Below are 18,063 nucleotides of genomic sequence, written 5' to 3' on the forward strand. Positions count from 1 at the left end.
GGGAGTAAGTCCCAATAATAATTACCTCTCAGGAAACATGGTTTATTTGCAACAATAGCATACTTCTTTCTTTTTCTTTCTTTCTTTCTCTCTCTTTCTCTATCTCTCTCTCTGCAAATTGCAGTTCTAAGGTTAGAAAACATCTGACTGCTGATCAAAATTTTGTACATTGCTTTTAAAAATCTAGCATCTAAGGAAGAGATAAAAACTCTCCATTATTGCCTCTCTTTTTTTGTCCATAGAATCAGCAAATACTATTAAAACTAGTCTAGCCAGAAGAAGGAATGGGTGGACACAGTAGTTCATTTTCTCTCAGTGTCCTTGTATTTTTGCTGAAACATTAGTCATACAGAAAAATATCTATGCACAATGGGTTGTTTTCCCGGTCTTCTGATAGGCAAAACAAAAGTAGCAGCTATTCAGACATCTTTTACTCAAGAAATTTAACCTTCATTATACAAGTAGTTGTCAACTTATGTCCATTTGTTTAGCAACTATTTAGTTATAGTTATTGGTGCTTGCAGTAATCATCATTACAGTAGAGGTAGTCCTCAACCTATGATCACAATTGAGCCCAAAACCTATATTACTAAGTGAGAAATTTGTTTGCCCCAATTTACTACTTTTCTTGCACATTTGTTAAATGAATACCATATTTTTCAGAGTATAAGATGCACCTTTGTCTTTTGGAAATAAAATAGGGGAAAGAATCTGCTTACCAAGTATTCATCTGGCTAGCATCCTTAGCCAGCACATTATTTTATCCCCTGGTAAGAGCTTTTAAAAAACTTTATTCAGAGAGAGTAACAATGAAAGAGCTTGCAAGCCAATAAGAGCTGGGAACATTGTTAGCACCTGGTTAGGGGTGGAAAGTAGACAGTAGAAAATGAAGAAAAACCTACAAAGACAGAGTTTGGAAAACATTCTTGGTAGAGTAACAATGAAAGAGCTTGTAAGCAGGTAAGAGCTAGGAACATTATTAGCACTTGGTTAGGGTTGGAAAGAAACTTATTTGGAGCAAGTTAGAGCAATGAAAAAAACCCTGTAAAGACTTAGGGCTTGGAAAACATTCTTCACAGAGAGAAACAACGAAAGAGCCTCCAAGGTAAGAGCTGGGAAGATCATTAGCAGCTACTTGGGACTGGAAAAGAAAAGGCTGCATTCAGAGTATAAGATGCACCCAAATAATCAGCCTCTTTTAGGGAGGAAAAAGGTGCATCTTATACTCCCCAAAATACGGTAACTGCAGTTATCAAGTCAGTAAACCCAGTTGTTAAACAAATCTGGTTTTCCCATTGACTTTGTCATAATAATAATAATAATAATAATAATAATAATAATAATAATAATGATGATGATGATGATGTATTAGATTTGCATGCCGCCTCTCTCCAAAGCCTCGGGGCGACTCACAACAATAATAAAAAACAATATTATAGCGAAGCAAATCTAATATTAAAAAAGAAGCGTATAAAACCCTATCATATTTAAAAACCAAACAACACATACATACCAAACATAAAATATAAAGAGCCTGGGGGAAAGGTGGGTCTTGAGTAGTTTACAAAAGACAAGGAGGGTGGGGGCAGTTCTAATCTCCGGGGGAGTTGATTCCAGAGGGCCGGGGCCACCACAGAGAAGGCTCTTCCCCTGGGGCCCGCCAAACAACATTGTTTAGTCGACGGGACCCAGAGAAGGCCAACTCTGTGGGACCTTATCGGTTGCTGGGATTCGTGCGGTAGCAGGCGGTTCCAGAGGTATTCTGGTCCAATGCCATGTAGGGCTTTAAAGATCGCAAAAGGTGATCACATCACCCCGGGGACACTGCAACCGTCATAAATGTGAGTCAGTTATCAAGTGTCCAAATGTAAATCACATGACCCGAGGGATGCTGCAATGGTCATAAGTATGAAAAACGGTCATAAGTCATTTTTTTCCACTGCTGTTATAACTTCGATTGGTCCTTAAGCAGACTATTATAAGTAGAGTGCTCTCTATATCTCTGCAGTTCCATGTTAAAAATTTGAGTGCTTCAGAAATGGACCAATTATGCATAGAATTTAGAGGACAAAAGGATTCAGACTAGTACGAATTATGGGAAAAGTGGTATAAATGGACTAACGATAAACAATCAAAGAGAATATGTGGGACAAAGATACAGAGTTAGAAAACAATGTAAAATTATGTATAAATTGTATAAATATACTAATGTATATAAAAGGCTCAAAAGAAATGTTATGATATGTAAAATGTAAAAAATCAATAAAAACTCAATTTAAAAAATTGAACGCTTGGTAACATGCATCTATTTATGATCACTGCAACATCCTGGGGTTGTAAATCTGTAGAGATTCCCAGTCATCCAGGTCATGGTTGTCCTAAAGATGCTCTTTCAGGAGGCAACTGGATTTTCTTAATTTTTTTCTTTTGAAGACATTTCATTTCTCATTCAAGAAGCTCCTTTAGGACAACCATGACCTGGATGATTGAGAATCTCTACAGACTTTCAACTTTTCCATTGAGGACCTGTATACTGCACAAGTCAAAAAGAGGACTGTGGAAATATTTACTGATCCCTCACATCTTGGACATAAATGTTTCAACTGCTACCTTCAAAACGTCACTATAGAGCACCACACACAGAGACAACTAGACACAAGACCATTTTTTTCCAAATGCCATCACTCTACTAAACAAATAATTCCCTCAACACTGTCAAACTATTTATTAAGTCTGCACTACTACTACTAGTTTTTTCTCATCATTCCTATCACCCATCTCCTCCCACTTATGACTGTAACTTATATCCTTAAGATTTTTATTAATATTGATTTTTTTTGTTTGCTTATTTGTACCACATGACAATCATTAAGTGTTGTACCTCATGATTCTTGACAAATGTATATTTTCTTTTATGTACACTGAGAGCATATGCACCAAAGACAAATTCCTTGTGTGCAAGAAAGGTCGTAAAATGGGGCAAAGTTCACTTAACAAATGCCTCATTCAATAACATAAATGTTGGGCTCAATCGTGGTCGTGAGGACTAACCTGTAACAGCTGACAAGGGAGGAGACTCCTGTCTTCTAGCTTCTGAACAATATATTAAGTAGAATTTTATATTCCGTTCTTAATCCGCATTGAAATATTGCAAGAGAGCCAGAGGTGGAATTTTGCCATATGGGAAAGTAACATCAGATGCAAATTTCTCTACCACGAGAGATTCAGAATGGCTAGGAACTGAAAAGCTTTTTAAGGCCTACTCAGAAAAGCCTCCTTCCGATGTCAGCTACTATTAGTTAAATGCAATTTAAACATTCTTGTACATAATTAAATCATCCCAAAGAAAAAAGGCCTCTCTTTTGGAATCAACAGCCTATACAGTAGAAGACATTGAAACAGTCCCCGACTTACAACAGTTCATTTAGTGACTGCTCAGTTACAACAGTACTGAAAAAAATCTGACTTATGACCATTTTTTTCATAGTTATCACCTTCGCAACATCCCCATGACCATGTGATCAAAATTCAGATGCTTGGCAACCAGTTCATGTTTGTGACCATTGCTGCGTCCTCGGGGGTGGGGTCCGTGATCTCATTTTGTGACCTTCTGACATGTTAAGTCAACAGGGAAGCCAGGTTCACTTAACAACCAGGTTATTAACTTTACAACGCCAACGATTCACTTTAAAACCGTGGCAAGAAAAGTCATAAGACAGTGATAGTGGACCTATGGCATGGGTATCACAGGTGGCACGTGGAGCCATATCTGCTGGCACTCAAGCCATTGCCCTATCTCAGCTCCAACATGCATGTCTGCAAGCCAGCGGATTTTTGGCTCATACAGAGGCTCTGGGAGGGTGTTTTTGGCTTCCAGAGAGCCTGCGGGGGGGTGGGGGGTGCTTTTACCCTCCCCCTGCTCCAGGGAAGCCTTTGGAGCCTGGGGAGGGCGAAACATGAGCCTACTGGGCCCATCTGAAGTTGGGAAACAGGCTGTTTCCGGCCTACAGAGGGCCTTTAGGGGGTGAGGGAAGCTGTTTTTACCCTCCCCAGGCATTGAATTATGGGTTTGGGCACTCACACATGCGCAATAGCACATGCGCACACTCTTTCGGCACCCGAGGGAAAAAAGGTTCGCCATCACTGTCATAAGAGATGAAGCAAATCTCACTTAATGTCTCCCTTAACAACATAAATTTTGGGCTCAAGGGTAGTCGTATTTGTATTTTTGTTTTTTTTTTTAAACCACATGGATAAGCAAGATACATTTAGTCCCAAATCAACCCTCCCCACCCCAAAAAAGTAGTTTATCCTGGTATACAAAGCAATACTAACTTCTCCCAGGAGCCAGCTAATCAGCTGGCTATAACAGAGACCACTTCCTAATTTCCCTGCTGCTAAGAGCAATGAAAAACCAGCAGCTTGTATTGGGGCTGGATGCAAGGACTATAAAAAGCTTGCTGCTTTCTCTTTCCTTTCAAAGACCCACAGCTTAAGATCATTTGTTTCCCTTTGCAATTAATGGAGGAGGGGGGGAGACTGAGCAATATTGCTGAGAGGGAAAGGACCTTTTTTTCCTTCCTACCCCCCACCCCCACCCCAAATCCTGCTTGAAGCCATCCTTTCTCATAATGGAAAACCAGCAAGCTGTAAGATTGTTAGACTGAAGAAGGTCAGTTTCTCTTCCCAGCAAAATTGTTCACAGCTTTTTGAAGAAAGACGAATTGAACAAGTGAGCCTGTATGTACAAATGTATATGTAGGTATATATAAGGGAAGTCTGGTGTGCAATTAAGCAGAAGCATACAACACACACATATCTATAAGCAATTTGTTTGACCCCTTAACTAGAACTTCGTTATAAGTAATGGTATTTGAAAACAATGTATTGCTACTTCAGGAACTGATTTTAAATGAAATTCTATCTTCATACCAGTATTAACCTGATTATTTCAGGGTTTTTAAAAAAACTTCAGCAGTACGAAGGGAACAGGCTGCCACATCTTGATTTGCAGTTGTGGTTATACAACTAAGAACTGGAAATCTTTTTTTACAAAAAGATAAGTTTTGGGGCAAGTTCCTCCCTAAATCGAATTCTTAACATTTTCAAATTTATTTCTGGGAATGTTATCCTTAAACATTTTAGTTCTTCATTCCTGAGTTTCTAATTTTCCTTTTAGATACTTCCTTTCAAACAATTTTTGCTAGTTTGCTTCCATCTGCCTTGATTTATGATACAGGCCTCTTTCTTCCTCCTTCCAATTTGCCTTTTAATTTCTTACTGTCGGTTGAGCTGTTTCAGTGCTGTTTATTTTGGATTTTCCCTCTCTATTTCATTTTTATCTTATTCAAAGCAACAACTTGAGTTTTGTGGTAACTATTTAGGCATCTGACTTTCCTGGTGTATTTGGGAACGCATGGTCAACATTCAATATTATGTATTAATAAGCAGAGTGGCTCTGAAATATTAAGCATACCTGGATGGAACCATTTTTACCATGTTTTTACCAGAAATATATTCAACTAGTTTGAAGTAACTTATCCTACCAAATAGAAAGAGCAGGAGGAGGTTAGAAAAACCAAGAGGAGGGGAAGCATGTTCAGAATGGATACACATCAAGCTTTTGAACTGTCTGGGTGGTTTGGAAAAGAAATCATGAGATAAATCTATTTAAGCCTTGCACTTGAGGAATGGAGAGATCCAATTTTTTTAGGAAGGTCTCTTCAAAGTCAAACAATTGTCCAGCCAAGCCAGGAATGTCAACACAGATGTTCCTTTAAACCTTTTTATTTCTGGGAAAACTTATGTACCTAGAAAAAATGTCAAATGAGCTAAGATGGTCAATAAATTATGCATTAAAACTATATAAAATCAATGGCAACTTTTCTGGTAATATAGCATAGGGAGGGGCTAAGGGTATGCCTTGTCTTGGGATTCCATAGATAAAAACACCTGAGCAGTGGTGATAAAAAGGGTTTTTCTTACATGTAGATGGGCTGCTAAGGTGGAATGGTGGTGTGCACTCACCCCTGCGGCTCTGAGTGCTAGTGGAGTCCAATGCAAATCTGCTACTGCACCTGGGCAGGTAACGAAATGGGGTGCACCTGCATGTCCGTGTGCAATTTCTCTACCTGCCCAGGTGCAGTAGCAGAATTGTGCTGGACTCCACTAGCACTCAGAGCCACGGGGGCAAGTACACGTCACCGTTCCACCATAGCAGCCCACCTTTGATGTAGATAAATGCTGTCCCTTGGAGTAGTAAGCAATTAATAAGCTACCAAGACCAATGTTTTCCACCATTTAACAATTTGCAATCTTAGGGTTTCAGCACATTATACTGCAAACGTCATATGCAAGACTTTAAATTCAAATAACCCCTACAAGAGACAGTAGATAAAGAGTTACCTGTATTTTTCCTGCAGAATAAACAAGAGAGAAAGGAAAAGGACTCAGATTTGGGCTCTGCCCCCACTCTCTGGTTGTTTCAGTCCCACCAGGAATTTAACCATATGTATCTTAGATGACTCTCAATTCTAGGAATTTAACCATATGAATATAAGAGGATTCAACTCTGTCAGCAGAGCCTCTAGAGAAAGGGATACACTGATACAGAAGCATAACACAGGTCATAGTCTGCAATGTAGCAGAGAACTAGTCTTTTTGGACTTGGCCTGTGAAAATCAACATGATTTTTTTAAAAATACCCCTTAGTTTTACATCCTTGAAATTTGGGGCAACCTGCTCACATGCAAAGATTCCCAGTGCATCATGCCATTTTAATTTGCTTCAGTCTCAAGTGCCAGAAAGAAATCAATACAGCTGCAGCAAGGTTTTGGTGCCTATTTAACAACATCAGCAACATTAACTTAGCCATCAGGACAATGGGATGGCAGGAAGAAAGGAGAGTAACACAGCACTCCCAGGTAGTTAAATATATTATCACACAGGACTTTAAAGAGAGAATTTATGTCTACATACAAATATATTTGTTTGAAATTCCTAGGAAGCCCCCTATTAAGTCACATCTATTTATTGTTAATGGATGCTGGCTTATCTGCTAATTAGATATTTCTTGCAGATAATTGTCAAAGGCTAATGAATGCATGTTGCTGGGGGGAGGGGAGGAAATGGAAGAAGCTGTCGCCAAGATGGAGTCCTCATTAAGAAAAATAAATGTGGAGCCTTCAAAAGTGATAGGCACTTATTTATAATTTCTACTCAAAATTCAACAGTAAGGGGACAACCCCACGCTTTCATGCCAACAGACTATTTGAAATTCTGTTTTTGTACAGAAGGTACCCATATCAAAGACGTATGGAGAAAGATTATTTCCAATTGTTTAGAAAGAAACAATAGACTATATTTTCTAAACAGGAGGCCACTAAGTAGGGTAAGTCCCATTTTCTAGCACCCACAGCTTGCCAAGTTTCAGCTTTTAAGATATTCTCCCTTTAAAGAGCTATTGGCATACTTTAAAAAAATCAAACATCTCCTGTACTAGCCAATCTAGGGAATTCTTTTGTTTGGAAGACACTGAAAGAGAGGCAGTTTTTGGAAGGATCACATTATTAACTCAAGCGTTATTTATAGGAGCTGGTGTTTCATTAAATAAGTGAATATATCCTGAACTGCAAAAGAGGAAAGGAAATAAGCTTTGCTGTTAACTCTGCATTTATGTATGCCTTATGTTTCTCATGCATGCAAACCCTCCCTCCCTCCTTCTCTCTCCCTCCTTCTCTCTCTCTATGAAGGAGGCCCATCTTTCTGTAAAAGGTGTGTGTGTGGGGGGGGGGATGGCAAGCTTAGGCACTTTCAAAAACTCCAGATTTTTTTTAAAAAGCCTTTTTGAAGTGTGCAGAATCTCCAAAACAAAGATGTCTGTGAGTATGGCAACATGTGTCTTCAGGAGAGAACATTATTGTGCTACAATCCACCAGCAGCACCAATGAAATCTCCTCAAGAATATAAAGGGGGGGGTGGTGGAAGAGGAAAAAGAAACAAACTTCAGCAAAGTTGTAGGGTTCTTGCAAAAGGAGGCGACCTGATGTTCTAGAAGCAGCTTACTTAAGATCCCAAGATCTCCCCACCCAATCTCTTCCTGGGGACAATGAAGACAATAATGTCCCTTCCCCTCAACGAGACACACCTTTTTTTTTAGGGCCTAACTCCCAGAGGAAAACATGGCTCATTTCAAGCAGCCTTTTTCAGGAAGGGGGGGGGTGAGGACGCGGAAAAAAACGTCACCGAAGAGAGGACATGATTGTACAGTGCACAAACTAAGAAAGCTGACTTTTCTTTCTTCCCATGCCCAGAAAAGAGGAACGTCGCTGGAAGGCCGAAGAGAAAATGAAACTAAACTAAATGAAACTAAAGCAATGCCGTTAAAAAAAAACAACAAGAGGGGAGGGGAAGAAAGAGGCACACACACACACCACACGCGGAAAGAGAATCGACATGACCATTTGCTCCCTCCCTCCCCCCCACCCCCATGCAAGGAAACCATGCAAGTCTTTTTAATCTGATTATGGCCTAATCCCGCCTTCTGCCCCAGCTGCTCTGTCCTCGAGCAAGGGCCTAGTGGGGCCGGTTAAAACTTCTCGGTTGCAATTCCCTCCCGCTTCCCCCTGAAATTATATTTTCTTTTCTAGGATGAGGGGTATGTGTGTGGGGGGGGGGACACATAGAGAATAACAAACCAAGCAATCCATGCTCCTACTTTTTAGTGCAATCCAGGAGGATCCCGGTGAACCGCCTCTCCCCGCAGCTCAAGGTGACCACCAGGGTATCGTTGACCATTTGCTCCACCAGCACGGGCAGCCAGGAGCCGACCTGCAGCTCTTTCGCCTCAGCCTCCTCCATGCCTTTTTTTTGGTGAGGAAAAACAAAACTCCCGGCGGTGTGGCTTCGGCTCTTTTGCAGCTGGAGTGCGGCTGGGAGAGATTCCCAAGCCGCCTTGCTTGGGCAGGCTGTCCCTTCCTCCCCCCTCCCACCACACACCACCCCAGCCGCCGCTGAAGCTGCTGCTGCTGGCGCTGTGGCGCTGCTCTCGGGATAAGTTAGACTGGCCGCTTCGATGACCTCATGGCTCCCGGCTCCCCCTCACCGGGGAGGATTAAGTAGGTGCTTCGACGTCACAATGCTTCCCCTCCCGGGAACGTTCCACGGCGGAATCCTGAAACAATGGGGCGACATGAGGGGACTTAAGGAACGAGAAAAGGTGTTTCGATTCGCTTCTTTTTCCCCCTCCCCTCCTCCCGCTTTACCCGTTTAGGAACGAGGTTCCCCCGTCGGTCCCGCGCTCGAGCGCTTTGGAAGCAGCATCACGCTTACGCCTGAACAGGAGAGGTCAAGTGATTATCCAGGGCTAAACTGCTTCCGTCCCGCCGTTGGGGCTTGACAAATCCAGCGCGGCGTAACCGAGTAGTTGATGCATGGAACTCACTACCAGACTCTGTAGTATCATCACCTAACCCCCAAAACTTTACCCTTAAGACTATCCACTGTTGACCTTTCCTGATTCCTAAGAGGTCGGTAAGGGGCCTGCATAAGTGAACCAGCGTGCCTTCCGTCCCCTGTTCTAAATGTTTCTTTTATTCTTTTCTACTAGTACCATGCATTATATCTTTTCTACTACCGGTAATACCATGCATAATAGATATTATTGTATCTAATCTTTCTACTTTTTTTCTTGTTACTAGTATCATGTATATGAATATTATCGTATCTTTACATACCTCCAATATGTACTTGTCAAAACAAATAAATAAAAATAAATAAATAAATAAAATAAAAATTATGACCATGCTTTTGGCTTGTTCTTCTCCCTCCCCACCACGTTGCAAAGGAGAGATTTTTACCTGGAGTGGGGGTAACGCACGTTTCTACCAATCACCCCAAGTTGTTTATTATTATTATTATTATTATTATTATTATTATTATTATTATTATTATTATTATTATTAACTAGATTTGTATGCCGTCCCTCTCCGAGGACTCAGAGCGGAGTAAATGTTTTCTTTCCCTCCCCTGGCCCTGATGGTGGCTTACTGACAAACCACCATTCTGGTCTTGCCAGCAAAACGAGAGGTTAGCTCTGGATTCCGGGTGGCCGGTCCAGGCTATTTCAGCCAAATCTGGAGTGGATCCATTTTAACGCTTCCTGTCTCTCTGGATGTGTGTGTCACATGTCTGCCACTACAGTTTGTGCATTTGGAAGGAAATCAGTGGGTTTTGCTTCCAAGGAAATATGCACTGGGATTGTAGCTATGAATAGCTTTATCCTACTTACTCCAGTTAATTTCCATGCTCCTTAGGGTGAACTGACCCAAGAAAAAGGATTCCCCCCCCAAACTCAGCACTTTCAGAGACCATGTGCTTGTCCCCTGGGGAACCAGTGTCCCAAAGCCCAGTTATTTCCTTTCAGAGTGAATGTTGGGATACTAAACTCTCAGCTCCTGCTAATAAACTCGATTGGTGCTTTGAGTAAGAGAAAGGTTTTTCTTCTTTCAAGTCTTTTGTGTGTGTCTGTGTGTCTGTGTGTTCCAGGGAAAACTGCTACAAGAGACCATCCTCCCTAATTTCTGTAAGAAATTTCAGACAAGCTGTGTTTCATCTCATGCATAAACTGTTCCCAATTACAGTACTTTAAATATTCTCCTTGAATAAAATACAGTATGTGAAAAACTCCATACTTGGAAATTAATATTAAGGAACAGTGATTTTTTGGGGGGCCATATAATTCACAACTGACTAATGATCAGTTTGCTCTCCACATCTATGTTCCCTTGTGTTTGATAATATACAGTATATATCAGGGGTCCTCAAACTTGGTAACTTTAAGACTTGTGGATTTCAACTCCCAGAATTCTCCACCCAGTATGCTGGCTGGAGAATTCTGGAAGTTGAAGCCTATAAGTCTTAAATGCATATACTGTATCTTTGTATTGGTAAGTCCTGTATTATTCAGTAGGTTTCTTAATAAATACAGTTCAATAAGGTTGATTATATTTGTAATGTTTACATGAAATATATCAGTACCATTCTATGAATACTTACTTGGCCATATACCTTATATTGCTAGGGTAGGTCCTATAGTATTCACTGAGCTTCATTACAAATACATTTAAATGTGCAACTAGAAACAGGAAGCAACTGATTTCCAGGTAATTTTCTATAAATTCAGATTATTTTTAAAGTAGACATTCTGAAGAAGCATCTTAGCAATAGAATCCTAAATGTCCAGAAGGCAAGAGGCATCTAGTCCTTCGGGATTGGGCGGCACAGAAATCAAATTAAGTTAAATAAATAAATCTAGTAATTTGCATCTTAACTGAATATTAGATCCTACTGAGTTCTGAAGGACCTTCTGCTAAAAATACTTCTGACATTTTTTGTTTATAAAGTCTGTATAGATATTGTCATTGTGCATTACAGAGATATCTTTCTAGAATTGCATGAGGACTACTGTGTTTGATTTGATTTTAAAACTGGAAGAACAGTCAATCATGTCTTTGGGGCCTACTGCAGTGGTTTGTAGGAATTCTGACTTGGGTTACATAATCTTAGTAGTGCAGAATTGGAAAAAGCTACAAGGATAAACATATCCACTTCTGTGGAATATGAAGAAAGATCAATTAAATCATCTGCAATGAGTTTGAATCATCTCCATTGTTTCTTTAAAATCTCCAGAGTTGGAATGTTCACTACCTCTATAGATTGTAGGAAGCTTATACCATCAATGTATTCAAACTGTTTCCTCATAAAGAATACTTAGTGATAGAGCAATTCCAAGAGTGTCTTTGCAACATTTCCAAGTATTCCTACATGACTCTGGACTTTGTGGTTCATTGTGATTTATAGTTTCTGTTCAGTAAGTGGCAGTAATAGGATTTATGTTGACCTGGCTTCACTATCATTTCCAAGGAGGAGAAAAGGTTTATATGTGTGGGTGGGGGCTGTATTGTAAGACAGCAGTAATTGTTCAAGAAAAATGCCCAGACAGCCTTGACTTTATAAATCACTCAGAAGAAAGTAGGATATGTTAAAATGATCGTTCTTCCATAACATTATAAAGTAAATTTATAAGATAAAAAGATTGTAACCTAGCAACATTTTAGTTTTATGTTGCAATCAGTGGATGAAAAAAAATTAAAACAAATGGTTGAATCCTTTTCTATACCTTGTATGGTAATATAACATAAGTAGAAATGTGCATGTTTCTTTAATACATCTAGGAAGGGTTAAGCTTTCCTAGAGATACTAATATTTTTGCTTGAGTCTGGAGAAGGATCCAAGTCTTTCTTAAAAGTGAATGACATGGAATCACATGATCTTGTATAGGATTATTTTGTCAGGCCTAAGCACAGTGCCACAAAGAGGGCAGGGCTGCTCTTCCATTTTGCATTCAAAAGGAGTCTGATGTCACCAATTTTTTCTTCCTCCTGCCAGTCTTGAATTAGCTCTTTATATATTAATCTACTACACTGCCAAAAATATGTTCACTCTTGCAATATTTAATCAAATTTATCAGATGAGCGACAATGAAGTAGACTAGAAAACTTTATGGAAATGCAGCATTTTACCTCCAGCATATGTGCAACTCCATATTTAAGAAAGTTCTAAAGGGTATTATTAAATGTAAGCAATTTTTAAAAAGGAAATAAAGAGGTTTTCTTATCTTTAAAGCAATCTCAACCTTGAACACTTTTCTCCAAAACATACTCATCAGCATAAAGCAGATTGGAAAAAGAGAAAGGAAGGCATAAGAACCATCACATTTACATTTGAGGCAGAATCAATATAATGATTTGTAGATTTCTTAGATTATCCTCTATTTTTTAAAAACAAAATGCATTATAATTCTTGAATTGAGGTTTCATCAGTTGACAATGAAGCAAATCTTGGAAACCAGAGTTAAATATAGTGTAGAATGTTTCGATTTATTTGAAACATCTGTATAGGTTTTTCATCCTTCAGTCTCCCCTCCCCCCAAAGCTCTATCCTCCAGGTATTTTTTACAAAATCAAGCAAAGTCATTGCTTGCCGAATCCAGATAACCCTCACCCTCACATATTACATTTTAGATCCTTATTAGTAAGTGTGACCACTATAGTCACTGTATTTTTTCTATCAGTTTTTTTTAGTGGGTTATTCAAACTCTCCAGCCTGCAAATGGGAGAATATTTATAGTCTGAGGCTCAATTTTGTTTTATTCTTAAAGAAGGGGAGGTTAAGGGTGGGAGGTGGTTTGCTTCATTCATGTGTAAGGACTCCCACCTGGCTATGAATTAAAACCAAAGAAAAAAGCAGCAGCAATGAAGCATGCATTCCAAAAAAGAAAGGCGAAGAAAACAAACAAGCAAACGCACCACCCCAGCCACTATAAATTAAACCCACACAAACAAGAAGCAATCGGAAAAACAGAAACAACAAGGAAGGGGGGGAGTCTGTGGCTCGCATTACCTGATCACTGTCTTTCTCCGGCCCTTTTAACCATGGCAATGTTTGACAATTCGAGGAGGTTACTATGCGTGACTGATCGTTTCCATTATGCGCCGCCTAGCGGTCGCTTGCGGCATCCCCTCCTTTTAAATGGGCTTCTTCCAGCCTTGGAGTCGCCGCCTTTTGCAGCTGGGGGAGCCGAAGCTGACAAGCTGAAGCAACCTCAGATAGCAGGGTGGATGGACGTCGCCTGCGGAGGCAGGGGTGGGTGGCAGGGGCATCAGTCACCTTAAATCTAAGGCACATTCCAGACCTCCGGGGATATTTCCACATTCTCGAAAGAGGGTAGGCGACAGTCTCGCTGGCTACAGCGTTTGAATAAAACATTGCAAAACGATTCCACAAGGAGTTGAAACCTTCAACTCCTTGTGGATTCAGACATAAGGCTTAAGTGTATCCTGAACGATTATTCAACTCGTGGAAAAGCTCTGAACCCTCCGTCTCCGCACTGCATCCTCTCAGATTTCTTTTACAGAGAACATAAGGTTAAAAATGTTTTTTAGTAAAAATAGCCTTTCATTTCCTCTGCCCCAACAATTCCTTTCTTTATAAAATCTATTAAAAGTTGTGGTTAAAAAGAGAAGAATTAATACAAATTAAAAACAAAGGCATAACAAGAAAAAAAATAGAAAGCAAGGAAAGAAAAATAGGGGGGAAATTATGCATTAAAATATATATTAAAAATGACTTCCCTCTTCATCACAAGTATAAACAATTTTAGTAACATTATTCATCAGAATACAACAGTCTTCCCATACCTTATCTTTTATCTGTAAACAAATCTTAAAGTTTCATTCTTGAGTCCTAGTCAATCAAGTAGATTAAATATTATTAGAGATAAGGTATCTCTCTTAACCTTAATTGAATAAACCTACTTTATATTGTTTTTCTTTTAACCATCTTAACCTTTAATCCTTTGAAATACTATCCTAGAATTTGATTTCTAGGAACAAGAAATGAACTTTGTCCCTTTTCATAAGTTTCTTAAGAACAGTCTCTTTTGTAACTTTACCAATATAGGAAAGTCATCCAGGTCACTCCTTTGGTTTGCTATTTGTATAACCCTTTTAATTTAAAACATCAGCTGGTTTCAATAAAAAATATTTGTAATTCAGAGTTGAAAGGAAGGGTCTGTGGTGCTCTCTCAGGTTGGTTGTTTTCTTGCAGTTTCATTAGCCAATCTAGCTAACAACATGAATGATGTTACTTAGTTTGAGTAATGAAATGTTTGCAAGAAAGCAACCAAGCTCAGAGAACACCAAGGACCCCTTAGCTGGTTTTAATTGTATATTTAGTATAGCATGTTTTGCCATATTGCACCAATATTCTGTCATTTTTAAATCCACTTTCAATCATCAGTTATCCAATAAAATTTGTTCTTGTTCCATACCATCATTTAGAGAAGACCATCTATTTACAGTGGCAAGAACCTTTTAGATTAATTTCTGGATCCATGGTTCACCTACATCCTTTAATACCCCCATTATTTTTGCTTTATTCTGTATTAATAAATCACATTTAAGTATTCTTTAATTTTAATCTTTAGTTCTTTCTGGTTCCCTCTAGCATAGACAATGTTACAAAGGAAAACCATTATGTTCAATCACAGATACAAAGTATTTACAAATAATTCATATCATTTTAAAGAGAGAGATTAACAAACACTTTAGGGGTTTACAATCCAAAAAGCAGTTAGGTACCTCTATTGTTGAATGAAGTGCTGAATTTTAGAGGTCAGTGACAATAAATTTATACCTTTTTTTTCTCCTTCCAAGATAATAGATTCCTGACATCTTAATTTGGATCCCAGATTAACAACCCCTAAAATAGATACTCCAGACAATCAGAAAGTAGTCTTTGTGGAACCCTCTTGATTATAAGGTATTTCAAGACTAAAGAAACAGATACCAGTTTTTAAAATCAGCAAATATTCCAGATTGGATAATGCAAATTACTTTGGAATACTTTTTTGGAATTATTTTTTAATCTGAGATAAAACAAATGCAATTTGATTTAAAGTTTCACAGTTGTGGCACTCTGTTTATGTAATAGTCTTCCGATAAGACTGGTATCAATTCTATGATTTGGAAACATAGCAAAGGCCTTTTAATATTTTAGGGAAATTGTACTCTGCATTCATTTATTTACTTATTTGTAGATAATCTGTAAGACACCTTCTGGCTCTTGAAGACTAATCATGGTAGAATCTGGTTTATGTCAATCAGAATCAATTCACAAGTGAGAGATTACTATCAGTAAGGTCCTGTTCCTTGTTCTCATAAACTAAGATAAATTCTAAATAAATTCTTCAGCCTCTCTGAGGGCCAAAACAGTTCCACATTTGCCCCTGTGAATTTAAATCTATTTTGGAAACCACCCAAAATATTTAGATTCTTCTGCCTCTAGAGATGGATCATAATACTCATCCCCTACACATTAGTCTATTATAGATTCATCTGTAGGTTTATTTGTTCAATGTACATAGTAATTTACATTTGATCACATAAATATTGTTCTGTTGTCCCAACAAATCCTTCCACCTATTTATTATTGCTTTCATTAATTGAATGCAGAAAATGAGATTATGTGTGTGCCTTAACATAGGTGTTGGGATAGTCATAAACTGAGATAATTCATTATTAATCTAGCCATCAGATCATAGACCGCACTTTAGTATTTGGCTTCTCATATGCTGTCTGGACATGCAGATAGTGCACTTATATATGCATGAGGGAAGTATGAATCACACGCTGGATATATGTCAAGAATCACCATTGTTGATATTTAGTATGGGTGCATTTCAGGTGTGTATGGAAATGAAGTACAGTGATACCTTGTCTTACAAACTTAATTGGTTCCGGGACGAGGTTCTTAAGGTGAAAAGTTTGTAAGACGAAACAATGTTTCCCATAGGAATCAATGGAAAAGCGATTAATGCGTGCAAGCCCAAAATTCACCCCTTTTGCCAGCCGAAGCGCCCATTTTTGCGCTGCTGGGATTCCCTGAGGCTCCCCTCCATGGGAAACCCCACCTCCGGACCTCTGTGTTTTTGTGATGCTGTGATTTCATTGAGGCTCCCCTTGCTGGGAAACCCCACCTCCAGACTTCTGTTGCCAGCGAAGCACCCATTTTGGTGCTGCTGGGATTCCCCTGCAGCATCACAAAAACACGGAAGTCCGGAGGTGGGGTTCCCCATGGAGGGGAGCCTCAGGGAAATCCCAGCAGTGCAAAAACGGGTGCTTTGCTGGCAACAGAGGTCCGGAGGTGGGGCATCCCAGCAGCGGTGGTGGGCTTGTAAGGTGAAAATAGTTTGTAAGAAGAGGCAAAAAAATCTTAAACCCTGGGTTTGTATCTCAAAAAGTTTGTATGACGAGGCGTTTGTAAGACGAGGTATCACTCTATATGCTTCAACCATTCATGGTTACATCAGGAACAATAGATACAGAAGAAAGCACCATTTAGGAACTATCGTTGGATACCACCAAGGAAGAATTGTTCTAATTCTAGCTTAGTGTAAATAAGCACTTTTGTCCTTGGCTCAAACTCTGGCTTAGGTTTTTGTGGCTTTGATCGTGATGTTATATTGCAGTTATGGCAAGCCTTTTTTAGTTTGTGTCTGTGAGTATGCTAGCACCCCTTCCCTTTCCCCCATGCTGCCCCATGCATGCACACAATTCTCCCCGACCCTGCGCAGAGTGGGACATTAAAAAACGGCCAAACGGGCAAACCAGAAGTTTGGAAAAATGCACTTTCAGTTGCCCGTTGTGCTGCTTTTGCACTCCAGAGGGTCCAGGGAGTGCAAAAAACAGCACAATGGACAAACCGGAAGTGCATTTTTCCAAACTTATGATTTGTCTGTTGGAAGGGTTTTTGTTTTTGTTTTTTCACTCGGGGGCTTTAGGGAAGCTTTCCTAAAGCATCTGGATTGTGAAATGGCCTTTCCCAATGCCGAAAATCAGTTGGCCAGGGCATGCATGCACGCTGGAGCTGACATAGGATGTCTCACATGCCCTCTGATATGGCTCTGCGTGTCCCCTGTGGTGTGCGTGCCATAGGTTCGCCATCACGGTTATATTGAATCAGAGATGAGTAGCCTTTAGAGTTTCAGACATTGTCCTAGTTCAGGGGGAGGCAAAGTTGGCTCTTCTATGACATGTGGACTTCAACTCCCAGAATTCCTGAACTAGCATGATTGTCTCAGGAATTCTGGGAATTGAAGTCCACAACTCATAGAAGAGCCAACTTTGCCTATCCCTGCCCTAGTTCAATCCTGTGTTACTATGACAGATGGTCAGGAGTAGTGGAATTATAATTCAGAAAAATGCGGTTGGCTCTGCAAAAATTATAGATTATAACTTATAATATAAATTATATTTGGTGTTTTATTCAGCTGTTTCTTCCAACGATAGGAGCCAAAGGGAGACAACCGAGTAGCACGGCATGAAGTCATTCCATTATGCTAAAACAAAATTCACCCTGATTCCTGAATCCAGCCTCTATCTCTCATGAGATAATGTTCTACAGCAAGCATCCAAGGGGCGTGCCATGAGCTGTGAGCTGTGA

General features: G+C 39.6%; 1 protein-coding gene across 2 annotated transcripts in view; it reads right to left on the bottom strand.

The window, feature by feature from the left end:
* PWWP2B (PWWP domain containing 2B) overlaps nt 1-13,690 on the bottom strand; it is a 65,146-nt gene extending 51,456 nt beyond the window's left edge. The window contains exons 1-2 of one of the 2 annotated variants that reach the window (XM_070752448.1): nt 13,462-13,690; nt 8,717-9,172 (exon numbers count right to left, since the gene is read on the bottom strand). In XM_070752448.1, coding sequence (XP_070608549.1) covers nt 8,717-8,859 — 143 coding nt within the window. In that variant the 5' untranslated portion in view covers nt 8,860-9,172; nt 13,462-13,690. Of the gene's footprint in view, nt 1-8,716; nt 9,173-9,263; nt 9,372-13,461 lie in introns of those variants that run through there. The other variant, XM_070752447.1, reaches the window with a different exon arrangement.
* Nucleotides 13,691-18,063: the final 4,373 nt, after the last annotated feature.

This window comes from Erythrolamprus reginae, chromosome 5, assembly GCF_031021105.1.
Source record: "Erythrolamprus reginae isolate rEryReg1 chromosome 5, rEryReg1.hap1, whole genome shotgun sequence".
Lineage (NCBI taxonomy): Eukaryota > Metazoa > Chordata > Lepidosauria > Squamata > Dipsadidae > Erythrolamprus > Erythrolamprus reginae.